At 58.1% G+C, this 12,876-nt stretch overlaps 1 protein-coding gene across 8 annotated transcripts in view; it reads left to right on the top strand.

Annotated features, from left to right (window-relative positions):
- The first annotated feature begins 5,391 nt into the window (after positions 1-5,391).
- TTC7B (tetratricopeptide repeat domain 7B) overlaps positions 5,392-12,876 on the top strand; it is a 270,335-nt gene continuing 262,850 nt past the window's right edge. For 4 of the 8 annotated variants that reach the window (XM_055436427.2, XM_055436429.2, XM_088839369.1 and 1 more), the window contains exon 1: positions 5,393-5,595. In XM_055436427.2, the coding sequence (XP_055292402.1) occupies positions 5,475-5,595 (121 nt within the window). In that variant the 5' untranslated portion in view covers positions 5,393-5,474. Of the gene's footprint in view, positions 5,596-12,876 lie in introns of all 8 variants that reach the window. The other 4 variants (XM_088839368.1, XM_055436426.2, XM_088839370.1 and 1 more) reach the window with 2 other exon arrangements.

Consider the following 12,876-nt stretch of genomic DNA (forward strand, 5'->3'; position numbering starts at 1 on the left):
GGGTCCTTCCTCCAGCAGCCGGCTGCTCCTCTCAGATGGCAACACGGTTCACAGGAAATATCGGCTTCTGTGCCTGCAGCAGAGCTGCCCAGCTAGGAGCCCGCCGGCTTGTTCCTGCAGTGGGACCACAGTTGCGGGCAGCAGCAGGCAGCCCTTGGGAAGAAAGTCAGAGGACCCCAGGGTACTTTAAGGTGGTGGGGGAGAGGCACAGAACCATCTTGGGTCATCCTCAGAAACCCTGTTCAAAACAGCAGCCATGATGCAGCTTTTCTAAACAGCAGCCTCATTCATAAAAGCAAACCTGAGCCCTAGAACCATGACAAACCCAGAGGATGGTAATACTGCATGCCATGGAGTTTCACACACCACAGAGAAGGAAGGAACCACAGCTGCGCTCGCTGAGGACAGGGCCAGGAGCACAGTGAGCAGCAAAACAAGTTACAGGACAGGATGCCCTGTCAGCAAATGTGGACCTGCACACTCATGGCCCAGGCGCAGGAAACGGGCTCGGCGATAAAACTGCTCCTCAAAAGACAAAATAAGCATGTAATGAACACAAAAGTCAGCCAAAGTAAGGGTGTAATAAACACTAAGGTCTGAAGAAGGAAATGGCAACCCACTCCAGTATTCTCGCCTGGAGAATCCCGTGGACAGAGGAGTCTGGCGGGCCACATTCCATGGAGTTGCAAGAGTCGGACACGACCTAGTGACTAAACCACCAACACAAAAGTCAGCCAAAATTAGGGTGTTCAGTTCAGTTCAGTCACTCAATCATGTCCGACTCTTTGCAACCCCATGAATCACAGCACGCCAGGCCTCCCTGTCCATCACCAACTCCCAGAGTTCACTCAAACTCATGTCCATTGAGTTGATGATGCCATCCAGCCATCTCATTCTCTGTCGTCCCCTTCTCCTCCTGCCCCCAATCCCTCCCAGTGTCAGAGTCTTTTCCAGTGAGTCAGCTCTTCATGAGGTGGCCAAAGTATTGGAGTTTTAGCTTTAGCATCAGTCCTTCCAATGAACACCCAGGATTGATCTCCTTTAGAATGGATCTCCTTGCAGTCCAAGGGACTCTCAAGAGTCTTCTCTAGCACCACAGTTCAAAAGCATCAATTCTTCAGCTCTCAGCTTTCTTTATAGTCCAACTCTCACATCCATACATGGCCACTGGAAAAACCATAGCCTTGACTAGACGGACCTTTGTTGGCAAAGTAATGTCTCTGCTTTTTAATATACTATCTAGGTTGGTCATAACTTTCCTTCCAAGGAGTAAGTGTCTTTTAATTTCATGGCTGCAATCAGCATCCGCAGTGATTTTGGAGCCCAAATAAATAAAGTCTGACACTGTTTCCACTGTTTCCCCATCTATTTCCCATGAAGTGATGGGACCAGATGCCATGATCTATGTTTTCTGAATGTTGAGTTTTAAGCCAACTTTTTCACTCTCCTCTTTCACTTTCATCAAGAGGCTCTTTAGTTCCTCTTCACTTTCTGCCATAAGGGTGTAATAAACACAAAAACAAAATAACGCTGTAATAAATGCAAAAATCAAACTCATGGTTAGCTCTGAGATGGTCAGGTGGATCCCTGGTGTTCACTTTATTATTTTATTATACAGGCGCCTCTTGATTACGTGTGTCTTTGTAGGGGTCAAACAACTCACACACTTAAAGGCATTCAGAGGCTGAGCTCGGCCCTGTGCCGTGGTTTCCCGTTGGTCACAAATGTTGCCAGAGTACCCGCCCGCAGGCCAACGGAGCGTGGCTCCTGCCCCAGGCTCAGGCAGGTCAAAGTTCAGCAGGGATTGTCCTGGAGACCCCCACGCCCCCAGCCTGCCTTCTCTCTCCAGCTCTCTCCTCTCTGCTCACTTCTTACCCTATTCCAATCGTGGGGGTATGTGTGGATTTAATTGAAATGTAGTTTATTTGCCCTATTCTCGTTCTCAAAGCCACTGCCAGGCCTTGAGGCTGGATTCAACCTACAGGCTGGGATTTTTTTCACTTCCTTGTCTAACCTGTAATATCAATGCCTGGTTAAAAAGATGTTGGCTTAATTACTATTATGAGCACAGGAGACTTCCTACTTCTGAGGTTCCCTGAGTGCTGCCTGCAAGTAAACTCACCTGGAAACTGTTTTTGGATATTCTCCTCCTCTGAACACCTGTGTGTCTCTAGGTTGCTGGGGCAGCTGCCAGGTGAGCTCAGACAATGAAAGTGAAAGGCACTCAGTCGTGCCCGACTCTTTGCGACCCTATGGACTGTACAGTCCATGGGATTCTCCAGGCCAGAATACTGGAGTGCGTAGCCTTTCCCTTCTCCAGGGGATCTTCCCCACCCAGGAATCAAACCAGGGTCCCCTGCATTGCAGGCGGATTCTTTACCAGCTGAGCCACTAGGAAAGCCCCCATACATTGTTTATTTCATTCAAAAGCTCCTCCTCTGTGCCAGAGCCTCTGCTGGGTGCAAAGGGTACAAAGACACGGAATGACAGGTCACATTTACTGCATTCTTGCTGACTCGGTTGACATGAGTCTGAGCAGGCTCTGGAGTTGGTGATGGACAGGGGGCCTGGCATGCTGCAGTCTATGGGTCGCAAAGAGTCAGACATGACTGAGTGACTGAACTGAACTTATATTCGATCAACACCCTTCTAAGTGCTTCAGGTGTGCTTCCTCCTTTAATTCTCCATTAACTCTATGAAGCAGGTAACACAGCTGGGGAACTGCCAGCATGGAAGGCATGGCATTAGCAAATGCTCCCCAGGCAGCATACACTGAGTCAGGGGTCAAGCTCCACGCTGCCTTCACGAAGACATAGGCCTTGTCTCGGAACTTATCAGCTGGCGGGAGCGTACAGAGGGATGCGGATAATCTGACAACCGGGGCAACTGGGGCGGATCAACACTGGTCACGACGCGAGAGCGTGGTTATCAGAAGCCCCATCACATCACCTGTCGGGGGTTGAGCAACGCTGACCTTTGGTCTGGGTCTCAGAGAACACGCAGGAATTCCCTTCCTGGAGCTGAGAATATGGAACACCCTGTGCAGGCCTCCGGGGAAGCAGAGCTCCAGCTCAGCTTCAGGGAGAAGGTGGGGGCAGGGGTGACGTGGCAGGGAAGACCACCTGTGGGGGTGCCTGTGGCTTCTTCCTGGTGGGACTAAAGCATCAGGGCCCCAGAGGGACCCCTGCTGAAACCCGGACATTCCAGCTCCCCTTCCCTGCGCTGTCCATGGCGACTGCAGCACCTCAGAGGCCCTTGGAGGTACCTGGGTTTCAGCTGGTCACATCAGAAGGCATTTCCCGATCTTCCTTCCTCGTATCAGAGAAGGCAATGGCAGCCCACTCCAGTACTCTTGCCTGGAGAAGCCCAGGGACAGAGGAGCCTGGTGGGCTGCCGTCTATGGGGTTGCACAGAGTCGGACACGACTGATGTGACTTAGCAGCAGCAGCATCAGCTTCCTCATATCTTTTAAAAAAAATATTTGTTTTTGGCAGCAGCGGGTCTCAGCTACGGTACCCAGGATCTTTGCTGCTGCATGCGGCTCTTCTAACTGCAGCCTGTGGGCCTCGCAGCCCCGAGGCGATATGGGATCTTAGTGCCCTGAGAAGCGATTGAACCCGCAGCCCTGCACTGAAAGGTGGGTGCTTAACCACTGGACCACCGCCAGGGGAGACCCTCAACTTCCTCACTGGTTACCTGGGCTCCATATCTTTTTATCCCCCAAGGACAGCCCCATGGCTGCGGAGGGGTGAGAGGAACCTGCAGATGAGCTAGAGGGAGGCTCCCCGAGGAGAGGTGAGGTCAGCTGCTGCTCCTCAGAGCTGGCATTCCAGGCGTCAGCTCCACCCTCAGACCCAGCGCCCAGCGTGTAACCCTCTCGCCGCCCCAGTCGCCGCCCTGCACCGTCTCCCTCCCCAACTGCTGTGGCCTCAGTCCTGCGGCCACACTGATGCTCCTAAAATGAAGGTCACGTCATGACTGCTGCTGCTGCTAAGTCGCTTCAGTCGTGTCCGACTCTGTGCGACCCCACGGACAGCAGCCCACCAGGCTCCTCTGTCCACGAGATTCTCGAGGCAAGAATACTGGAGTGGGTTGCCACTTTTTTGTTAAAAGTCCTGCATGGAGGCCCCATTTCACCAGAGGAAAAGCCAAAGTCTCCACAGCGGTCTGGAGGCCCAACATGAGCTGAGACTCCAACTCCCATCTCTGAGTTCTCCACCCCGCACCCCCCAACCCATTAAACAAGCCCCAGGCCTCTGCCCGGACGCTTCTGCCCGAGAGACTTTTTCTCACCTGCTTAGACCTTGGCCCAATGCCACTTAATTGAAGCCATCGTCCTGTTTAAAATCACAACACCCGCCACTCGCTCAAGTCTTTATTCTCTTTGGACTCTGTTCTGTTTCTTCATTACTTTGCCGACAAAGGTCCATCTAGTCAAGGCTATGGTTTTTCCAGTGGTCATGTACGGATGTGAGAGTTGGACCATAAAGAAAGCTGAGAGCTGAAGAACTGATGCTTTTGAACTGTGGTGTTGGAGAAGACACTTGAGAGTCCCTTGGACTGCACGGAGATCCAACAAGTCCATCCTAAAGGAAATCAGTCCTGGGTGTTCATTGGAAGGACTGATATTGAAGCTGAAACTACAACACTTTGGCCACCTCATGCGGAGAGCTGATTCATTTGAAAAGACCCAGATGCTGGGAAAGATTGAGGGCAGGAGGAGAAGGGGACGACAGAGGATGAGATGGTTGGATGGCAACAGCAACTCAATGGACATGACTTTGGGTTAACTCCAGGAGATGGTGATGGACAGGGAGGCCTGGCGTGCTGCAGTCCATGGGGTCGCAAAGAGTAGGACGGGACTGAGCGACAGAACAACCACCCTCTCAGCTCTGAGCCTGCAGGGTCAGGACAAGGAAACCCTACTGGTGATCCTGCATCCTTCTCCGAGGACAGGGGACCGGGCTTCTGGTCTGACGGTCCTTGCCTGGCTCAGTCCAGCTCGACAACAGACGTTTATGGGGCCCTGGGCAGCTGCGGGGCCTAGACACGTCTCCACCCGCCTGGGACCAGGTGCCGGGAGGCCGCCGGCGGGGAAAAGGAGCCTGCTCGGGGGCAGGAGCCCAGCCAGGCCCGGAGGGACGGCCCCCCAAACCTGAGAGCCAGGGCACGCCGGTGCCCGCGCCCGGGGCCCGCCCGCTCCGTGACCGCCGCCAGGGTCGCCGCGCCCGCGGGTCCGCGGGACAGCCGCCCTCGTCGCGCCTCCGCGGGCCCTGCGCCGCCCTCCCGGGCCTCGGGCCCCGGCCCCGGCCTCCCGCAGCCCGGCCCGGCGCCGGCTCCGGCCCTGGCCGGCAGGGGCGCTCCTCGCGCCGGCCGCCGCCTCCGCCCCCCGAGCGGCGCGCCCGCCGCGCCGGAGCCGAGCCGAGCGCAGCCGGGCGGGGAGGGCGGCGGCGAGCGCCGGCGGCCAGGCCGCGATGGCGACCAGGAAGGCGGGCTCGCGGCTGGAGACGGAGATCGAGCGCTGCCGCTCCGAGAGCCAGTGGGAGCGCATCCCCGAGCTGGCGAGGCAGCTGTCGGCCAAGCTCATCGCCCACGGTAGGCGCCGCGGCCTCCGGCCGGTCCCCGCCGCTCGCGGGGCGCGCGCGGCGCCGGGGCCTCCGCGGCCGGGTGGGGGGCGCGCGATCGCCGGGACCCGCGCGAGCGCTGGTGGGGCCGGCGGCGCCCCGGCCGAGTCGCGGTGCGGGTCTCACCGGGTCCCGGGGCCGGGGGCCGGCCGGGGCTTCAGAGGAGTCGGGTGTGGCGGGCGGGGGCGCGCCCCCGGGGCTCGGCTGCGGATGCAGGGGGTCCAGGCTGCGCGGGTGGCGTGCCCCGAGTCACGACGGCTTTAGGGGAGTCCTGCGCGTGAGGGGTGCTGAACCGAGACCCCTGGGGCACAGGCTTTGTAAACATATGGCGTGGAAGGGGCTCCAGGTGGAAGCCCAGAGTTGGGGTGTGAGTGGGGTGGCGGGAGGCAGGTTGAGACGTGTGTCCGCGGGTCCCGACAGTGTAGAAGCTGAGGGTCTTGGGAGGTCAGGTTCAGGAACACAGGGAAAGAGAGTCAGGCGTCAAGACGGAGAGTGTTGTGCAGAGAGGTGGGAATGTGGCCGAGGAATGTTGGGGAATGGGGAAACTGGGGAATGGGGGTGGGTATGTGAGGGGCCCCGGCCCAGAGGAAGAGCGGCTGGGACAGAGCCCCGAAGTAGCAGCAGCCTGGGGCCCCGAGTTAGTCTCGGACCCCTGTTGACTCAAATGGTTCTTGTACCTGGTGGAATGAAAATTGCACCCAGAATCCCATTTCCCAAGGCACAGCTCCACGTGGCCTTATTTGTTTTGGAAGCAAGCGTCCTTAATATTTGCTTGTCTTTTCGTGCCCGTCAAAACCACAGGCAGCAGTGAACTGGCAAGCGGGCAGAGGTTTTGTCCCGTTTCACCTCCGGCTTCCTGAGGCTGGGCAAGCACATGCTAGCCGGACCAAGAATGAATGACACTGTTCTCAGAAAGGGCATCCCCTGTTTTCAGCCGTCTCACCTCAGGCTGCCCAGAAGTGGAGAGTGACGTCACGTGTCCTCAGGGATGGTTTGTGCTGTCAGCGCCTCAAAGTGAGAACGTGGTTTTGCGCACTCTCAGCTACGGTACCAGCTGTCGGCAGGTGTTTCCCGGCAGGTGCCGGTGCCGTGATCACGCCAGGGGCACGGTGGAAGCACAGAGTTACCTGGGCTCAGTATTGGGGAACGTTCACTCTTCCCAATTAAATCAGCGTTTGAGGAAAAGGTGTTCAGTTTCCTGGGCCCCAGTGGCAGCTTGACCTTGCCGTCCCTGTAAGGGTCACCGCCCATGGACTGCAGCACGCCAGGCTTCCCTGTCCGTCACTGTCTCCTGGAATTTGCTCAGATTCATGTCCACTGAGTCAGTGATGCTATCTAGCCATCCCAGTCTCCGCCGCCCTCTTCTCCCTTTGCCTTCATTTTCCCAGCATCAGGGTCTCTTCCCTGTACCTGCAAAGTTTTCTTGTGTCTTCGGATTTAGATAGTTCTGGGTCTCCTTTATCACTTCCCAGCTGTGTGGACACATAATACCGTCAGGGCAGGTTGATTTTAGGATTAAACGGGTTCATTTCAGAGGCCTCTGGTTTTTTCCTTCAGAATCCACCTGTTTCCTGCTTTATTTACTCATTCAACCAATATTTGCATGCCCACCTGTGCCAGGTGTCGACAATGGCCAGCAGCCCCTACCCTCATGCACGGCCTCCTGGGGAGACAGATAGTAAGCAACTACAGTAAACCTGGTAGCTTCAGACAGTGAGCAGCGATTTGAGGAAAACAGTCATGTGAGCATGGTGGGTGGAGGCCGTGGGTGACTCCGACTACGGTGGTCTTTGGAATGAGAGGGTGGATGGACTTCCAGGGGCTTGGGCCTCTCTTGCCCTCACGGCTCCGCTAGGTTTGGCTCCTCTTCCGAGGCCTGGCCCCCGTGGTCTCAGGCCCGGTCACTAGCGGGGCTTGGCGAGCCGGTTGCACAGGGCACGGAGGGCCTTGTGTCTGTGTGCACGGTTTGGTCTGGGGACACTCAAGAGAGAGATTTCTGCCTCCAGGAACCGCATGGTAGACAGCGGTTGTTGATGGCAGAAAGTCTCACAGACGAGAAAAGGTCAAAGACATTGCTCAGGAAGATTAAAAAAAATAAAGCAAAGATAAAGGATGAAACGGAACTATTGTGGCTCTCCTTTGGGGTTCAGAGACGTGTCTGAAGGAGGGTCTTTCCCCTCGGCTGCAGTGGGACCTCCTCCTGTCTTTGGGGGAACCAGGCCCACCTGGGTACACCAGGCCTCACATTTGGGACAGATTTGGCAAAGTCCGTAAACTAAAACATTTGCTATTTGGAATAAGGACAGTGAGTTAATGTCATGTTTGTCATACCGAGACAGTTACCTTGACGGCAGCCACAGGCAGAAACGGGCACCGTCATCAGAACCTGCCCGACCGGTGCCCGAGTCCCGGGTGCGCCACTTCCTGACTCTGTGACCTCGGCCAAATTACTAACCACTCTGAGCATCCACTTTTTCATCTTGGATTAAAGGACTTACTGCAGGGGCCACTATGGGATTCAGAGGAGCCCACAGAGCCTCAGTAGGCAGGCTTTCCCTCATACACCGATTCACTCATTTCGCACCAAGTGCTTGCCATGTGCCTGTCGCTGTTTGAGGCCCTGAGGATACACCAGTCCAAATCAGACAAAAATGGCAAAGGTCCCTGCCCCTCTGTGACACGCACATTCTAAGGGGGAAGGGGTGCTATCTATGATAAATAAAATCAGTGAGAGGTGCGGGCTGAAGGACCCAGAGGGGAAGGGAACACCTGCTTTGCGATGCGGTGGGGCCGGGCTGCTGGCCTCAGCGGGCGGCCTGAGATAAGCGCTCGGCCGGCCAGTGCGGTCCAGGGAGGGGACTTCAAGGGCCGAGGGTGGCGCGCCCACGTGGCGGGGCCTCAGAGGTGCCGGCTCCCGCCCCGGGCTTCCTCCGAGCGGCGTGGGAACCACGGGAGGTTCTGAGCAGAAGCGTCGGGTCCTCCGTGCTGCCCTGGCCGCAGGCCGGTCGGCTCCGCGTGTCCGCTGGGGCAGGGCAGCCGCCCTCAGAGCCGCTCCGGCGTCTCCTTTGAGATAAACTGGTTTCACAGTTTTGCCAAGAGGTGCATTCCGAAGAACAGGGCCAGCGCCAGTCTGGAAACCGAGCCCCGAGGTCCCTTTCCGCATCACCCCGCACCACGGGCCGATCACCCCTTCGCGAGGAGCCAGCGCGCGGCCGGGCCCGGGGTTCCTGCAGGAGCGCGGGACGGCCCACGCCAGCCCAGGGCGCGGCGCGCGAGCCGGCCCGAGGGGCCTGCGGGGTCGGTGGCGGGCCGCGTGGGCCGGACTCGGAGGGGTGCGCATCGGCCCGCGCGCCCGCCCGGCTCCGAGGCTCCCGCGGCTGCCAGCCTCCCGACGGCCCCCCAGCCTCCTGTGAGCCAGGCCCGGGACCCGGCCCCCGCTTCATTCGGACGCTGCCTGCGGCCGCGTGCCGGCGAGCACTTCCCTGCCCTCCAAGCCTGCCCTTCCTCCGCAGTGACACTGGGTTAATAACCCGCTCCGGCCGGGTGACTGTGAGGATGGAGTGGGTTGCAGTACCTTCAGAACCGGGGTTCGTCCTCCCCGACCCTGGGCGAGGTCTGCCTGTCCCGGGTCTCCCCCACTGGGGAAGAAGCACGGAGACCCCGAGACACACGCCTGAGCGGTGCCTAGTCCGACCCCTGCTTGGCCAGGAACAGGGCAGCCACTCTGGAGCGCCCACTCCCCCAGACCGCGGGGGCCTCCCCGCCCCCCAGGATGCTCAGCTGCTCAGACAGCTTGGTCACTGGGAACAGCTGGGCCCTAATGAGGGTGCCTTCTCCACCGCCCTTCTGCTTAGGTGTGATCTTGAGATCCTTTAATTACCCCTTAGCGATGGACGGGTAGGGAATTGGTGCTGAAATAAACAGTATCGTAGGAGAGGGGGCAAAGTCTGGTCACCAAGTGCAGACCTTCGGGTGGCAGTGAGGGTCTTGCCTGGGCCCACAGCTGATGTTCCTGTGGTTCCCAGGGGCCCTGGGTGGCACTGTGGCTTCCTATTCCAGAGGCGGGCTGGCTCGCTCAGGTCTCTGGAGTATTCCCAGAGAGGGGGAGGTGTTGGTGGAGTGAAGGGGACTTCCTGCCGGCCCGAGGAGCTTCTTCGGAAACCAGGCCGAAGTGTAGCTGAGAGCCTGCTGTGGGTGAGGAGGTGGCCCTGGCCTTTAGGAGACTCCCGGGGTGCCCCCAACTCCCCGAGGTCCACCCCCAGACCCAGGGGAAGGGGCCTGCAGAGTCCCCTCCTGGCCCTCCCTGGCTGGCGAGCGTCTGTCCTGCTGTCCTCTGAAGCACGTGCCTTTGTGGAAGCCCACCTGTCCTGATTCTGGGACCCGGAAGACGCAGTTGTCCGTTGGTAGCGTGCCAGTGGCTCTAAGTCTGCACGGGCTCGTGGTTGCTGTGGTCGGGCCAGGAGGGCTTGTGGCTCCACCTGGGGGGCCAGGACTGCTGAGCTCCCCCCTTGACCCCTGCCCCCGCTGTCAGGGCGGGGAGCCTCAGGCTGGGGTGGTCAGGAGAGCGGTTTCCCTGTGTCCGCCCTCGGCTGCCTGTCCTGCATGCCTGGCCGTGGCGCCTCCTCCCTCGGCTGACTTGGTTCCTGGACCCCGCCCTCCCCTAGCTACTCCTCTCTCCCTGGAGCTCCTGGTGTTCGGCTCCGTGGGCCTCTCTGCAGCTTGGAAGCCTTCCCGTCCATCAAGATCCGTGTGCGTGCGTTTTCCCCCAGCTGTCTTTCCCTCCCAGAAAGGGGCGTTTGCCTCTGAGAAGACAGCACAGTGAGACCTGCACACATCAGTATTCACACTGTCCTGTCGCGGAAGCACCCTGGTGGCCCGCTGGGCAGGCTACACTCGCTGGAGCAGTTATACTTTCCCTTTAAGCTTCCTCTGAAGGAAGGGCTAAGGTGCTTAAAAAACAAAACAAACAAACACACACACACACCTGAAACCCACTGATCTGGTCCACCCTCCCCCTGTTCCAGATGAAGGAACAGACCCAGGGAGAGAGGAGTCTCCCTGAAGCCACCAGCCGGGTGTTGCAGAATCGAGCAGCGGCTGGGCTCAGAGGTCTGCACTCCGTCAGAGTGTAACTCCGCCTCAGGAAAGCCCACGTAGAGAGTGGGGACACGCACCCAAGCTTCCTCTTCTGAAGCCCTTGGGGCCAGGTGCGTTTCAGGCTGCAGAAATTCAGAATGTGTTACACATACTAGACCTTACATGACGGTCCTAGGGGGGTCAGGGACAGTACTTCATGGGGAACAATCAGGATTTCTGCTTCAAAACATATCAACTGTCATTGCCAAAGGGATAACCAGCCTCGTATTGGTTCAGTTTAACTGCTCAATAAGTTAACAGCGAAAATCAGCTTTGGGTTTGTAGAGAAGTCTGGAGTTTGGAAATTATACACACGGGATTGTAACCTGTAATGATAGTGCTAGACTGGGAGGGTGGTTGGTAGGACCAAACGAGAACAAAACGAAACAAACGAGCCGGAGGGTGGTTGGAAGGACCAAAGGAGAACAAAACGAAACAAACGAGCCCAGGAGCGCCTGGCAGTGCTTTGCGGGGGCAGCCCAGGGGGGCCCTCTGGGGACACCGCCGCCCTCCCTAGCGTCTCCTGCCTCCCGGCTCAGGGCCCTGTCCCTCCCCACGGCCTGCCAGGCATGAGCCCCGTCTCCCTTCCCGGCGGTGCTTCCAGAGGGCAGAGAGCGCAGCCCGCTGGAACGGCCATCAGCCCCGTGGCCGGCACTCTGCGTGCTCAGCTGAACAGACTTTCACACGGGGAGGCTCCTGCTTAATCGGAACGGGTCCTTCAGGGCGAACGGGTCCTTCAGGACGAACGGCTGAGGGCTTCCAGAAGGGCCAAGGAACAAGTGATGACCCTGTCTCCGGGAGAACTGTCCTGTGGTTACTGGTGTTGTGAAGTCGGGGCGGCCAGAGGCCCCCTGGCTGACAGTCCATTGTTTGTTACCTCCACCGTTTTCCTCCTTCCTGATTGAGCCCTGATTCCTTCAGCCCTTCTTGGCTCCTTCTGTTTACAGGAGCTGGGCCTTGGCCCCTGGGGGGTCAGTCCGGTCCCTTGTCACTGTGGAAAATAACCTTTGACAAGCAACCTTTGTTGACAAGCAAGCTCCAGCCCGTGAGATATCAGAGGCCTTTGCCGTCGACAGGCTTCTGGGAGGGATATCTTCACGCTGCAGGGTGACACACATGCTCCAGCGGGAAGAAGAACTTTACCGCGTCCTCCTGGACGTTGTTGCCTGAAAGCTGCGGCTGTCTTGCGCAGGGAGCACCCCGCCCAGGACGGAGGCCCACGGAGGGCGGGACGAGGAGGCGGCCCCGTCGCACTGCTGAGCCCCTGGCGCTTACCCCCCGCCGGCCCTGCCCTGGGCTTCCTGCCACGCAAGACGGCGAGCTTCCTGCTGAAGCCGTGTCGATGCGGCGTTTGGTCACCACTTGCAGCCTGGTGCCCCCTTCTCTCACCCAGAGTGCCAGTGCCGGCTCTGCCCAAGGAGCAGCCCCTGGAAGGGCCTTCGGGCAGGTGGGCTTCCGCCCTCTGGGTGACGTCACACTCAGCAGGCCGTGGAGGCCTCCAGACCTCTGCCTTGTGTCAAAGCCAGTTCTTCCATTTGAGCAGCCAGGAAGAGGGAAAGGCTCTTCTTTTTAATTTTGAATTTTTATACAATTTAGAAAGGTTACTTTCCATTTACAGTTATAAGAAAACACTGGCCACATTCCTTGCTTTGTAACACATCCCTGAATCTATCTTTGAGCCCAGTGCTTTGCCCACTTCCCCAGCCTGGCGATCACTGCTGCTGCTGCTGCTGCTAAGTCAATTCAGTCGTGTCTGACTCTGTGTGACCCCATAGACGGAAGCCCACCAGGCTCCCCCGTCCCTGGGATTCTCTAGGCAAGAACACTGGAGTGGGTGCCATCGCCTTCTCCGGTGATCACTGGTTTGGTTTCTTTATCTGTAGGGTCTTAGTGGCCCAGTTGTATCCGACTCTTTGCAATCCTGTGGCCTGTAGGTCGCCAGGCTCCTCTGTCCATGGGATTTCCCAGAAAAGATGTTGGAGTGTGTTGCCATTCCCTTACTTGTCTTTCTGTCTGACTTATTTCACCTGGAGGAGGAAATGGCAACCGACTGCAGTATCTTTCCAGGGAAATCCCATGGACAGGGGCGCCTGGTGGGCTACAGCCCAGGGGGTCG

Source organism: Moschus berezovskii, chromosome 9 (genome assembly GCF_049115385.1).
Source record: "Moschus berezovskii isolate FMDL1 chromosome 9, NW_MosBer_1.0, whole genome shotgun sequence".
In the NCBI taxonomy this organism is placed as follows: Eukaryota; Metazoa; Chordata; class Mammalia; order Artiodactyla; family Moschidae; genus Moschus; species Moschus berezovskii.